At 39.7% G+C, this 14,820-nt stretch overlaps 1 protein-coding gene across 4 annotated transcripts in view; it reads right to left on the bottom strand.

Annotated features, from left to right (window-relative positions):
• Positions 1–1,870: 1,870 nt before the first annotated feature.
• TPP2 (tripeptidyl peptidase 2) overlaps positions 1,871–14,820 on the bottom strand; it is a 117,237-nt gene continuing 104,287 nt past the window's right edge. For 2 of the 4 annotated variants that reach the window (XM_077297063.1, XM_077297062.1), the window contains 6 exons: positions 13,288–13,439; positions 12,282–12,378; positions 9,520–9,650; positions 7,088–7,295; positions 4,217–4,336; positions 1,871–3,376 (listed from right to left, as the gene is read on the bottom strand). In XM_077297063.1, coding sequence (XP_077153178.1) covers positions 3,287–3,376; positions 4,217–4,336; positions 7,088–7,295; positions 9,520–9,650; positions 12,282–12,378; positions 13,288–13,439 — 798 coding nt within the window. In that variant the 3' untranslated portion in view covers positions 1,871–3,286. Of the gene's footprint in view, positions 3,377–4,216; positions 4,337–7,087; positions 7,296–9,508; positions 9,651–12,281; positions 12,379–13,287; positions 13,440–14,820 lie in introns of those variants that run through there. The other 2 variants (XM_077297065.1, XM_077297064.1) reach the window with 1 other exon arrangement.

A 14,820-nucleotide genomic window follows, 5' to 3' on the forward strand; every position in this document is an offset into this window, starting at 1 on the left:
GTAATAGTTGCCCAAGTTTCCCTTGCTGCAATGCTTACAACTATCATCCAGACCGCTTTTCCTTTTCATTGACTATGTTCATTATTTTTTTTACTGCTGTAGTTTCTATTTTTAATGTCGATGATCGATATAATTCATTAATATAATCAATGAATTGGTAATATTTGTAATGTTTTTTCAATGTAGTGTATGGTATTTGATAAATCTTTAGGTAATAAACTACAATTTCAATTAAATGTACAGTAATACGGCACATAAAGCTGATGTACTGAGAACAAATGAACTTATCCAGCTGCCCACATAGATGATGGAAAGACTAGCACTATTACTACAGTTTAGTGATGAGCGAGTATACTCGTTGCTCGGGTGACCTCCGAGTATTTATGACTGCTCGGAGATTTAGTTTTCATCGTGGCAGGTGAATGATTTACAGCTATTAGCCAGGCTAAGTACATGTGGGGGTTGCCTGGTTGCTAGGGAATCCCCCACATGTAATCAAGCTGTCTAGTAGCCGCAAAGAAAACTAAATCTCCGAGCAGTCACAAATACTCGGAGACCACCCGAGCAACGAGTATACTCGCTCATCACTACTCCAGTTTTTAAACTACAATTTCATTAGAACAATGGCCACTTCCAAGCACACACAATAAGAACATCAGCATTCACTAATGTTCGACGTGAACAATGCCCTACAATGTAATTGCAGGGTGAAGAATTATGACGGACCATGAAAAAAAAAAAAAGCCACATGGCAGCAGGCAGTTCTTCCTCCTTTACCAAACTTTATAAATGGCAGCCTTCATGTCAGCAGGAAGCATTGTCCTGGTGGACAGCGTGTGATTCCTTCCAATGATGGGGTTTACTCCATTATAACAAATAGGGCTCGTGTGGGGCTGCTTGGACATGGAAAAGCAGATTCTTTCAGTTCTAACGAGTAGTGATGAGCGAACGTGCTCAGATAAGGTGTTAACAAGTACGCTCGTGTGCTATCCGAGTGTCTTCGGCATGCTCGAATACTATGTTCAAGTCCCCGTGGCTGCATGATCTGCAGCTGTTAGACACCGCAACACATGCCGGGTTTTCCACATGCAGACGTGGAGACGCCAACATATTATTCAAGACACTCGTGTTATCTGAGCTTGCTCATGTGCTAACCACCTTGTCTGAGCTTTTTCACTCATCCCCTTTACCAGTCTTTTCCATGAATATCGCATAACTGCATATCAAAAAACATGTACTTATTAAAAGTGAATGCAATTAAGATGACTGGCCATTAGTTGGTTCAATTCACATAGTAGTATAGTGGCCATGTCATTTCTGTGGGTCTCTTGACCCAAAAGCACAGCAGCTTATTTCCCAATGATGCTGTATGTAACAGTCAAGAGACAGTGATTGTATTATAGAGGAGACAAACCTAGCCACTTGAATTGGCCCTCACAAAATGTGGACACCACTTTTAGGGCCATTCATTGCAAGTAAAAATCCCTTCATTTGGCTTTAGATATTTTTAACTGGGAATGTGCCAAAAACCTACAGCAGAAGCATGAAAATAAATCTTGGTAAAGAAAAAGTGGAGGAGTTTCACATCTTCCATTTTCCAAGGGGTCTTGAAAAAAGAATAGCTGGAATCGGAGTTGTTGAATTTTGTTAAAAAACAAACAAACAAAAACAACAAGACAAAACTATCAGCTAAGTTCAACGAGTGGAAGAGATGTGGGCAACTTGTGGGCCACTTTCCTTTGCATTGGTTTTGATACATTTTAATGATGTTCACATGCTCGCTTGGGATATGATATATTCGTGCCGATTTGTAATAACCAATAGACGTCTGTCCAAAGAGATCAAACAACAAAATGATCATGACAGATTTCGCTGTTCATGTGTTTTTATTTAAGTCTTGAAATTAACGTAAAAAAAAAAAAAATCTCATGAATCATGAATACCAGAGTTTGTTACATAATGGTTTCTGCATTATTTTACATAATTCTGTTGATAAATGTATATGTATAGCTTTACAGTATACCTGAATAAAAGCATTAAATGCCTGGCACACCATTGTTGATATACAGGTTTGTTTCTTTTGCTACCTGCTGAATAAATTTCTTGAATGTCTAAGCCTGTAATGTAATCTTTTTTTTCTATACATAGAGTAAAGGCAAAAAAAAAACAACAAAAAAACAACATGTAAAAGCAGAACTACTCGATAGTGGAGAGACGTTATTTCCACGGAGGTCAAAAACATAATGCGACTGTCCCTTTAGTATAAAAATGTATTGATCTTAAAAGAAAGCTTGTTTGCTAAATGTAAACTGTACTGTGCAGAAAGCGTAAAAGCTGCTTACATTGGGAAGCATTAAATATACTTATTTTAAACAGTAACTAAACTTATTTCATTTTTTTATATAACAAAAATTTTCAGCATGGAAAGTTATTAGACTTTGGAAAAAACACTGTATTAGGGAATTTGCCTACATTCTTGTATAAAAATTAGATGTGAGTGGCTACTAATCCCCTGCAAAATATGCCAGTCTACTGATGTCAGTATGTACTCATTTGGAGTACAGATGATGGCAGTGAAAGGGTCTGGGGATAAGCTGCTGCAGGACATTGTTCTGATAAGCAGAATAGTAAAATGAGGAGAGGTGCTGATCCTTTCACTGCCAGCATCTGTTCTCCAAATGAGTATTTACTGATCTCAATGACGCATAATGCAGGCAAATGGGTTTGGAACAAACAGAAGTTTGGAAGCCAGTTACATGCAAGGCTTTTTGTTTGCTTGTTTCATTACAGGAATGAAGACAAATTCCCTAATAACGTGATTTGCAAAATGTCATAACTTTCCACGTTGAACAAAATTATTAAAATAAATAAATGACTAGAAGTCAAGTTATTCTTTAAAGTCTAATATTTCGGAATTTGGCAGCAAAATCGAGCCTTCACCAACAGTGTAGGCAGCAAGCGGGATGTAATATTTTGTAACCAATAAATAATTTGATTTAGTCTGAATGATTAAGGCAAGGAGAACTTAAACATAAAATGTTAAAATGTGACAGCTGTAAAATCCTGCTCTTCTGTTTAAAATACCCAGCTAGGCATGCAAAAATCATACCCATCCAAATACCTCACACTATGAAGCACAAAGGTGAATTGGCAGATATACACAGACTGACAGATGCCTTACAGTAACAAATACCATGCGTTAGAAAAAAAAAAAATCATACACAACTCTAAATATCCCCAATTTATAAGACTTCTGTATAAAATAGTTTAGTTATGGGTGCGATTTTTAGAAAATACTGAATTCTGGTGGATACATGACTGGGATCCAGTTTTCTGTAAAAGATGCACAATGGGTCCATCCCAACAACTTCATCAGCTGTAAATACAAAAAGAAAAAAGTCAACCTTCCAACTAAATGAAAAAAAAAATAAAAATGTATCTTTATTTCAATATTTCTTCAAAGTATGCATTCATGAAGAGAAGAATGTGCATTAATGAAATGGAAAGGTTCCCCTCAATAGACAATTTACCAGTTCATGACTCGTACATGTTTACAAGTACATAACATATGTGTCAGTACATTTTTAAGAAACATTTTCCCTCTAATATTCAAAAACTGGAGATCAATGTGTCAAATGTCACGTTAAAGGGGTTATCCGCTACTAGGACGACCCCTTATTGATCAAAATGTTTGGCCCCCATAAAATAATAAAGCCTCTGTCCCTTCTCGCACTGATGCCGTTTCTGTGGTGTTAGCACTCGCGGTCCGATATGTGGATGTTGTGACACCGGCGTCCAATCAGTGGCGGTGTCACTGTCCTGGACAAATCAAATCAGCTGCAGCCCGGACTTCCTCTTCATGTTTGACTTCCTCTCCCTGCTCAGTTCAACAGGAGGCGGGGACAGTGACACCAGCACTGATTGGGCGCCGAAGTCACATGCCACAACAACAGGACGGGAGCCCTGGGTGATGGCGTGCCAACACAGCGGGAACAGTGCCGGCACAGAAGGAGAGCATAACTTTATTATTTTATGGGGACCAAGCGAGGGGTATGAGAAGAAGTTGTCCAAGTAGTGGACAACTTCTTAAATATAGATTTTTTTTAGTAAATTGTAACTTTTTATGCAGGATTAAGATGGTTGCAGTATAAAATTTTGCTACATTGTGTTACTGAAAAACTGATCTAAACCTATTGGAAAGGTAGCTTTAACTCACCTGGACACAGTTTTTCCAGTTTTCTTTAGTTGGCTTCTCCTCTGCAAGCTTTGTTGCTGATTTTATACCTCGCCCATATAATTTATTTGCCAAGGCATGTTTATAGACAAATGGCAAAACCTACAGCAGAAATGAAACAGAAAACTATTGAGATTTTGTAAAAAAGACGATCTGTATAATTAGAGCACAAAGACAAGCTCATTTAACAGGACTAGTTATCGTTTTAGTTTTTTTTTACCGTGTTCACTAAATGCCAAAACTGACCTGCCATTATGGTTCTCCAGGTCATTACGAGTTCATACACACCAAACATGTATAGGCTCTTTTTTTATTTAAGTGGTGAAAAAAAAAAAAAAGGTTCATCTTCCGAGACTCGTAGCGTCTCTGTTTTTCGGGATCTGGGGCAGAGTGAGGGCTGCTTTTTTGGGCGCCAAGCTGATTTTTTTTACTGATACCATTTGGGGGGTAGATATGATGTTTTGATCAACCGTTATTGCATTTGAATGCAATGTTGCAGAGACTTTTTCGTTATGCTGTTTACAGATCAGATTAATTATTTTTATATATTGATAGATCAGGTGATTCTGAATGCAGCGATACCAAATGTGTCTTTTTATTGTTTTATTTTGAATGGGGGGTGATTTAAACTTATGTTTTTATTTTAATATTTTTAAAAACTTTTTTTTTTCTCTTTACTCTGGCTTTAATAGTCTCCATGGGAGGCTAGAAGCCGCAATCATCCGATCGCTTGTGCCAACACAGAGCAGGGCTGCAGATCTGCTTTGTGTGGCAAAAATGCTCACTTGCTATGAGCCTGACCCCTGTGCAACGCTCTTAGCACTGCGACAAAGACAAGCATAGGGGTCTCATGCAGACCCCGGGTTGTCATGTCAACCCATCGGCGAGCCACGCTCATGTGACACAGGCGGCGATGGGCGGGATTAGTGACGTGCTTCTGGCACGATCACGTTAAATGCCACTGTCAGAGATTGACAGCATCATTTAACAGATTAACAGCCATGAGTGGATTGCGATTCCACCCGCAGCTGTTAGGGGCTTATGTCAGCTGTCATGTGCCAGAAAAGATGTGGGCCCAGTGCCGAAGCCCACATCAAAGGGGGAAACCTGACATGTACGGCACATGTCGTGAAGGGCTTAAGAAGCTGCACTGAACTGCAGCTATATCAAGAATTTTTACTCTAACACTATTTTCAAACACTCAGTGTCGGAGCATGGGACACTGAAGTGATTAAGTACAGGTTGTCCAGCAGTGGGCAGCCCTTTAAAAATAAATGTGTAAACTGCAGTCCCAAGAGCAGTTATCAAACCTGGGGTCATGCAGTTTGTAAATATAAAGACTTGGGGTCAAACTACAATATACAAATACGTGAAGGGACAGTATAGAAATCTTTCTAATCTTTACACTCCTAGGCATACAATGATGACAAGGGGGTATTCTCTACGCCTAGAGGAAAGGAGGTTTAATCATCACTATTGCAGACAGCGATTCCTTACTGTAAGGCTGTGTGCACACGTTCCGGATTTTTCACGTTTCTTCGCTATAAAAACGTGATAAAACCGCAAAAAAAAAAAAAAAAAAATAGCTCACATTAAGCATCATATTGAAAGAATGCAATGCACATTTTGTATGCACATGCTGCGTTTTTTTCCTGAACGGAAACGCAATCCGGAAAAAAACGCAGCATGTTCATTAGTTTGCGGAATCGTGGGGATTCCACACACATAGGAATGCATTGATCCACTTACTTCCCGCATGGGGCTATACCCACCATGCAGGAAGTAAGCGGATCATGTGTGGATGGTACCCAGGGTGGAGGAGAGGAGACTCTCCTCCACGGAATGGGCACCATATAATTGTAAAAAAAAAAAAAAAAAAATGAAAAATTAAAAATCGTGATATACTCACGTTCCGATGGCCCCTGGAGTCCTCCCGTCTCAGCGGTGCACGCGGCGGCTGGGATGCTGTGTGCGAAGGACCTGCAAAGACGTCGCGGTCACGTGACCGTGACGTCACCCCAGGTCCTTCGCAAACAGCATCCCAGCCGCCGCGTGCACCGCTGAGGAGATCGGGTGACATCGGAAGGTGAGAATAACTATTTTTTTAATTATTTTTAACATTAGCTCTTTTTACTATTGATGCTGCTATGCAGCATCAATAGTAAAAAGTTGGTCACCTTTGTCAAACACTATGTTTGACAAGTGTGACCAACCTGTCAATCAGTTTTCCAAGCGATGCTACAGATCACTTGGAAAACGCTAGCATTCCGCAAGCTAATTACGCTTGGAAAACGCTAGTGTTTAGCAGGAATACGCATGCCAATTCCGCATGCGATATACCCGCGGCAGGAGTTGCGGAATTGCTGCGGAAATTTCCGCGGCAATTCCGCAACGTGTGCACTTAGCCTAAGAGCTGTGAGATTATTGAACTTTCTACCACATGGTGCTGTAATGATCTGATTCACTAAACAAGTTTAAGGAGGAGCTGGCTAGCATTCTTCATGAATATAATATTACAGGATGTTTGTACTAAATTAAGTAATGGAGCATTGAACCAGGAAACCAGTCTGATTGCCATACATTTGTTGGGAAGGACTTTTTCCTATAATATGGAGATATTAGCATCTGCTCAAGGGTCTTTTTGCCTTCAACATGTTAGAGTATAGGTTGAACTCAATGGCTTGGAGTCTTAACCTTAAATCTTTTGCTTATTTGCTGTAACACAGGGTTCACAGAGGAACAACCATTAAATAGTCCCATTAATGATTAGGAACCCTCCAAGCAGCAGCATCGCTGCTTCCATATCACTATGATGGAGACTGTATTTGTCCATGAGTTACATTTGCTAATTACCTTCGAGTCATATATATCAGCCCATTTAACAAGTTCCCAATAAGTTTCATTTAAGGCTTCTAAAGCAATGTCAAGATCCTCTTCTTTCCCATCAGCATCACATGAAGCAGCACCCTCCTTAGACTGAATGTGGAGCACTTTATCTGCCAAGGCGATGCCTTTTTTACACAGAGCATCAATTAGGGTAGTTTTCTGCTTGTCCATGTCACTGGAAAAAAATACATAAAAGGAAGTTTGTAACAAATATTTATTCAAAGCAAAAAGAAAAAAAAGAAGCAGTCAAGGGTAAGCTTTAAAAACTATAAATCGCTTCAGAGAAAATGGATTTCATGTAATGCATCTTGCAGAAATGTTTGCTACAGTTTTTTTGGACAGCTGGTCAATGTAGTCTATTATATCCCCGATTATAGGTCATTTAGAAGTTTGGTTTATTTCTTTTGCTGGTCTACATTAAATTTTAACGAACCATTAAAATGACATAGGTCAACAGAAAGTGCAAGGAAATATGGACTCAAAAGCTTCTAGAAATGATTTCTAACAAAAGCGGATTTACATTTTTTTGGAACAAAAGCCTGATAACGTTGATTCCAAACCACAGAACTAATGCTCACCATGCAAATCTCTAGTTTACAATCACGGTTTAAATTAAGTTACCAACTTGACAATAACCTAGCTGAGCCTAGGAAAGACAAGTACAAGTCGCATTATAACTATTCTAGAGTTTATTTTATAAATAAAAAAAAAGAAAAATAATTTGCTATTGATTTTTCTTGATTATGGTATTTTCTATGTTAAAAGTTTAAAAAAAAATTTGGTCACAGGTTGCATTTCTTTCCTTTCCCCCATGACAGCACCAAAACAGAGGGGATCTGCTCATAAAGGACAGGATACCTACTAAATAAAAGGGCGGAACCTCTCCCCGGCATCAACATGTCCTCTCCTTTAACCTTCTATAAGCGCTATAGGCTTGATCTGCCCTCCTGTGCTGACCTATTCTTTTGGAGAAGGGTTCTACAGGTGGTGGCTGCTCCCTAGGGTGGATTTAGTTTCTGTAAATCTGTTGTCTTGTCTCCTGTCCTTGACGAGTGGATCCCCTCGTGTGGTGCTGTCGTGCGCTCTGGAAAATCCCATTACTGGTAAGTAATCTTATCTTTTATGGTTACTGTATACCTAATTGCAAAGCAGCTGTTCATTTTATAAGAAAGACAAAATCAATTATACAAAGTTAAATTATTTAATTTGAGAAAGCTAAAAAAAAAATCATTAAAAATGTAAGAAAAATAATCAAAACTTAGACTAAATAATAGAAAAAAAAAATAGAACAGGACAAGTAGCAGTTTTTAAAATATCTTTAAAGGAGCCCTCCTCCCATCAAAGTTTCTATCCTTTTAATATATTGTAATCATATTAGTCTACATTCACACTAGCGTTCGGCGCCGCAGCGTCGCCGCATGCGTCATGCGCCCCTATATTTAACATGGGGGCGCATGGACATGCGTTGTGCTGCGTTTTGCGACGCATGCGGTTTTTTGGCCGCAAGCGTTGGGCGCAGATAACGCAACAAGTTGCATTTTTTTTGCGTCCAACTTTTGGCAAAAAAGGACGCATGCGTCGCAAAACGCAGCGTTTTAGCGTGCGTTTTGTTGCGTTTTTGTTTGCGTTGTGCGCCGCAGCTATGTGAACGTAGCCTTATATGGCACTGTGTACTTACAATTTCTCATTTTGCGTTTCTACCCAGATAATTTTTCTCTTTTCTCTGCTCTATGTAGAAAAAGGAAATCTCTATTCCCTGCATGAATCATTCTGCTTTACAATTCCTGACCCAGCTGCTCTGCCCCATTCCCCTGCCATAGACTTTTGCAGTGATTCATGAATTGTGCAGAAAAAAAATTGACCTACTTCTACATAGAGCTTATATGGTTTCATCTAGTCAGTTTTTAATCACTTTATGTCACAAACCTAATGGAAAAAAGAAGAATTATATGGATAGAAAAGCATAATGAGCAATTGTAAGCACATAGCAATGCAACATGAAGATTGCAAGATATTAAGAGGATAAAGCCGTTGATGGGAGAAGTGCTTCTTTAAAACCAGTCTACTCTGAAGCCCCTTGGGAATTGGAAATTGCAGAACACACCTGTTTACACCAATTCTAGCCATCACATCTGGCTGACGTGGTAAAATAGTACCAGATAACTGTGAGCCCATACTTGGGGGCCATCTGGGAGCACAATTCTACAGATGGACAGTGAATGTTTTGTAAGGAATCAACAAGTTCAAAATGTAACAAGTTTAATGTCTAAACTGCTCACAAACCAAATACCCAGAACAAACAGTCTTGGAACTACAGAAACTGCTCCGTATACAGATGTCCTTTTGCATACAGATAGTACAAAAAGGTCAATAAAGCAAAATATTTACTGGTTAGGTACTTTTTTATAGTGGCGGAATCTGGTCTTGGATCGGTCTTCATGGCAACAAAAAATGCAAGAGCGGTCTGGTCGATTCTAGAGATGACCTCATCAGCAGCAAAAACAATCTCATTGAGCAGTTTGATGCGCTCCTGAAAGAAAATAAAAACGTAACACATTAGAAAGAAAATGTTAAAGTCTCTAAAAAGTGAAACATTACCAGATTTGTGGCTAGATAGAATTTGAGTTACATTAAAATTCTGATCAACTGTGAACCTTAAGTCAGCCACTTAACATTATACAATAGTATATATGGTAGAGTACGTAATGGCTCACTACATTGTCATGCAAAGAAAAAAAATCTTGTGAAGATGGTCAGATTAAAAGTGGCCAGGCTTTGCTCTTGTTTTATTCTTGCTGTACCAGAGTATGTTTTTAATATTTTTACATGGTCTTTGCCAAGGTTTCTGTGTTCACTATGCAGAGCAACCCAAAGACAAGACCCCGGAAAGTTTTGAGAGCAAGGCCCTTGGTAAAGACCAAAAAAAAAGTAGAACTAAACAAATGCAGAAAAGGAAAACAAAAAAAAAGGCGCGTACTTAGTGGAGCAGCAGGAATATTACAAGAGCATAAATTGGCCACTTTTGATCAGGAGGCCGGTTGTTTTTAAATGGATATTTTAACCAATGAAATGTCATAAATGCGATGCGGTAATACCACCAGTGCCAGTAATCTATATCTACATGCACATGTAGTGGATAACGATATGTTACAGGATGTGTACATTTAGGATGCAAAATTGTGGGGGGGAATGGTCACATGCATAGTAAATATTACATGACACAGGTACATGCAGGATTTTCCAACTTCATTTTAGAAGGGATTTAGGGGCATGTTCACACTAAAGGTGAAAAAAAAAAAAAATCTTACTGTATGAAACTGATCAGCAGCAACGATATACAGATGTATATACAGTTGTTGTGACATTGTAGCAATCGATCTTAACTAGTTTAAAATAAAAAGTGGATGGCACAAAAAATGTCTTCATGGGTAGGAAAATGAGCCAGGGTGTCGCTTTTAAAATGTAACTTCATTATTGAATGGTCAGCACTCAGACCCCCACTGAAACTTCTGACAATTCTATAACACGTCAAGAGGTTTCTAAAAAAGCCAAGTGCAGAATAAAAGTGAAACGCCCAAAAAGATGAACAGATATTCTATGCAATGCTTTTGGCAGGACCTGAGAGGGGCGATGCAGGACACAGGAATTGAACGACCACCAGAGAAAACATTAGTCTCACACTGACTGCGAAGGTGATGGAGCAGATATAAGACAAGTGGATCAGCTGTGCCTGGAGGGTTTCTACCGACCAGAAAGTGACCAAACATAAAAGACATAAAAGAGCAAGAACAGAAAGAACACTGAAGAAATCCTGCAGAAATGAATGGAATGGTTACCATTACTGGATATTTTACAGTGAAGTGGACACTTTAATAGTGCTATCAAAGCTGTAAATGCGCTCATTTTATTTTCTAAAATTTTCCTCTCCCAATATTGTGAATATACCACTCATACTTTTTCTGCCTTAAAACGACCTGAGCGTATGATCATGTAAAACCATTAACTGGGAATAGGTTAGTAAAAGCGGAGTTCCATTCTCTGACAGTACCGTCCGTATGAAGAAGAACTTACCTTTATTTTACCCCTCTTCTATAGATTTGCAAAAAAAACAATATGGGTATTTAATATTAAGTACTGCTATAGGAGAGGGCAAGACTATAAATCAGACTTCGTCTGAAGAAAAAAATGCAAAAAATGATCATGGGACAGTTTTTTCTGTTCCTCAGATAGACCAAATCATGGCATTCTTAATTGTAGGCAGCGATCCTGTACGCAACAGGCCGGGCAACACCAAATTCACCAGTCCATGAGACAAAGACCACACTTGGACGGCAACACCCACCACAACAAGTGAGTCTTCTGCCCCAAGCAGACTGCCCATACCACAGAAGCTCAGGAGAGCCAACGGGCAAGTAAAATAGCTTGTTTCATTGGTGTGAAAATTTGGCCTTACCCTGTAAAAAATTTACAAGTCTCTAAATTTTATACAAATTTACTTTGTACTCACTCATATTTTTGACCAACAGGCAACTTCTATAAAAAGGAGGTGCACAACCTCGCTCAGCTATGGAATATTAAACATTTTTGATGGTGTTGAGGAAGAAAAAGAATGTCTAATTATAAATTCATAGACATGGAGGAAAAAAATAAATAAATTAAAAAATTTACAACCGCTACTAAATAAGAACAGATTAAAACAACCAATGCCCCCCCACCCACAAAAAAAAAAAAAGAAAAAAAAAAAAAAGTCAGTGCCAGTAATATTGTGACCTAAATGTGACAACTTGTGTAACTCATCGGACAAAGACATGCTCCTTTTTACCACCACTGTACTGTATGGTCAAGTTGGGCCCTTCAGTGCAAAAGCCAACATATTGATGTATAAATAAGGGTGGTTCAAAGCCAGATAGCTCTAAATACAGACTGGAATAAAATAACAAAAAAGTGTGAGGGAGAGGAGAATGGGGCAGTTTAATTTAAAACACATCTAAAAAAAAAAAAAAAAATTACATCCATAGGGAAGGTGCCTGCGTGGTTTTTTTTTACCTCTAGAAGTAGTGGTTTGACTGAGCAATGGATTGTCCTCCAATAAAAATAAGATATTGTATCTTTACAAAAATGTATCATGAGAAACGCAGCATAGAGGGCAAATGCACCTTACCTTGTCAGAGTCCAGCTGATGAAGCCTTGCCACGTACAGGGGAAGATGATTGGGAAAGGATTCTTTGAGTTCGCTGAAGAGGTCATTGCTTTCAAGTCTGCAGTAACAGGAAATTTTCATTATGCCACAACAACAGCACCGAGCCGACCATAGTACACACATATACAGTACAATATCAGAACTAGAATAACAGAGCGCTGGTCCTTATACGCAGACAAGCTAACCCCTCGCTGTGTGTCAGCCTCAGTTTCCTGCACACCAAAGCATGGTGGACACTGACTTGCAGGCAAACATGCCCCACAGGGTGTATGTTAACAATGGGATGGCTGTGCAGTCTGTCCAGCCGACTGGATTAAACAAGCGGCACCACTCCAAGGAGAACGTTAAGGGTATGTGCACACGTAATCTGGAGGACTGCGGATTTTCCTGCGGATTTATCGCGGTTTCTATTGCGGTTTCCGCTGCAGGTTTACAACCTGCAGTTTTCTATTGGAGCAGGTGTAAACCCGCAGCGGAATCCGCACAAAGAATTGACATGCTGCGGAATGTAAACCGCTGTGTTTCTGCGAGGTTTTTTCCGCAGCATGTGCACTGCGGATTTCGTTTCCCATAGGTTTACATTATACTGTAAACGCATGGGAAACTGCTGCGGATCCGCAGCAAAATCCGCAGCGTGTGCACATACCCTAATATGTAGACAATGAACACAATGGCAGATGATGTGCCTGGTCTTGGAGCCCTCCGAGTCACAGGTCTATCCAAATGAATGGAGCTGCAGTATTAGGCTCAACCACTATAAAATGTAATGCGCTGTGCCTGATAGAGAAGGGACATGGCCCAAACACTACCAAAACCGCCATAATCCATGACTGGATATCCAAGCATCTGTAATTGATGGGCAATATTAAGAATAGTAACAAAAACAAGTGCCGAGTGCCAAGTTCCTTTACTACAATATTAAGAATAGGCCACCTGTATAATATTCTGTATTACGGTGTTAACCCACTTTGTCATCCATTGTATCTTCAAATCTCGGAGAGCTTCGGCAAACTCCTCTTTCACATCCTTTTCTTTCTCCGCTTCTTTTTCCTTATCCTTATTGCCATTCTTTGGTTTATTTACCGATGGTATCAAGTGATAATGAACGGAAACCACATCCTGCAAAACAACAAAGCCATGTTACATGTTACATTTTTTACAGAAAGATATCCTGGTGATACACTGTATATCTATAGAGTTGTAAAGGTTATTCTTGGGCTCACGAGGAAACACATACTTTTGGGATAACCAAGGCATAACAGTGTCAAATGCAGTAGTCATTAAAAAAACAGCAACGCAAAAATATTGATGGCAAAAGATGAGAATAAATTTAAAAAAAAAAGCTCACTTTATTATATACAAAGTGCATCTAATCCATAAGGAGTGTGTGCTACATTGGTATTTTCTACACTATAGGCACAGCTTACAACAGCTCTAAAGACACGATAAATCCAAAGTATCACACAGAGATCATGTCTACATGCAGAGTGCAAAACCAACAGAGGAATCCAGTGCTGACAGCTTTACAGTCACCGTACAGAAGTCACAACCAAACACTACGGCCTCATGGCTGCACATCAATCACAGAGTGATCACACAAACAGGAAAAGTAATCTGATGGAACTACACAAAGTATAAGGGCTTGTGCACACGCTGCGGATTCCATTGTGGAATTTTCCGCAGCGGATTTGATAAATCCGCAGTGCAGAACCGCTGCGGTTTTTACTGCGGATTTATCGCAGTTTCTATTGCAGTTTCCTCTGCGGGTTTTCACCTGCAGATTTCTATTGGAGCAGGTGTAAACCCGCAGTGGAACCCGCACAAAGAATTGACATGCTGTGGAAAATAAACCACTGCGTTTCCGCGTGTTTTTTTCCACAGCATGTGCACTGCGGATTTCACTTCCCATAGCTTTACATGGTACTGTAAATGCATGGGAAACCTCTGCGGATCCGCAGCTGCGGAAACGCAGCGGATCCGCAGAAAAATCCGCAGCGTGTGCACATACCCTAACGTGTGGAGGTAGTACTCCATGGGGGAAGCAAAACAGCCAGAACTTTAGTTGGGGAAGTAGTGCAAAGGCTGTTTAGGTGCTTGGGGGGAAAAGAAAAAAAAAAGTTACATTTTTTATTATTAGAGATCCGATGTACCAAATCTAGTGTAAAGTCAAATAATAATCAGCCCAGACGTGCACGGGCATAGTCTATGCACTTGGAGTAGGCAGACCTGCATCAATGATGCCCCAAATGCGCTTGCAACCTGATTTACATATGATTTCTGTGCTACATTTCTCATGACACATTGGATCTCTACAAAACAAAAAACAGGATTTTTGGTTGCTTACCGTAAAATCTGTTTCTTGGAGCCTCCATTGGGGGACACAGGAACCATGGGTGTATGCTGCTGCCACTAGGAGGCTGACACTATGCAAATAAAAAAAGTTAGCTCCTCCTCTGCAGTGTACACCCCACCGACTGGCATTATACTCTTCAGTTAGTGA

The sequence above is a fragment of the Ranitomeya variabilis genome, chromosome 3 (genome assembly GCF_051348905.1).
Source record: "Ranitomeya variabilis isolate aRanVar5 chromosome 3, aRanVar5.hap1, whole genome shotgun sequence".
NCBI lineage: Eukaryota > Metazoa > Chordata > Amphibia > Anura > Dendrobatidae > Ranitomeya > Ranitomeya variabilis.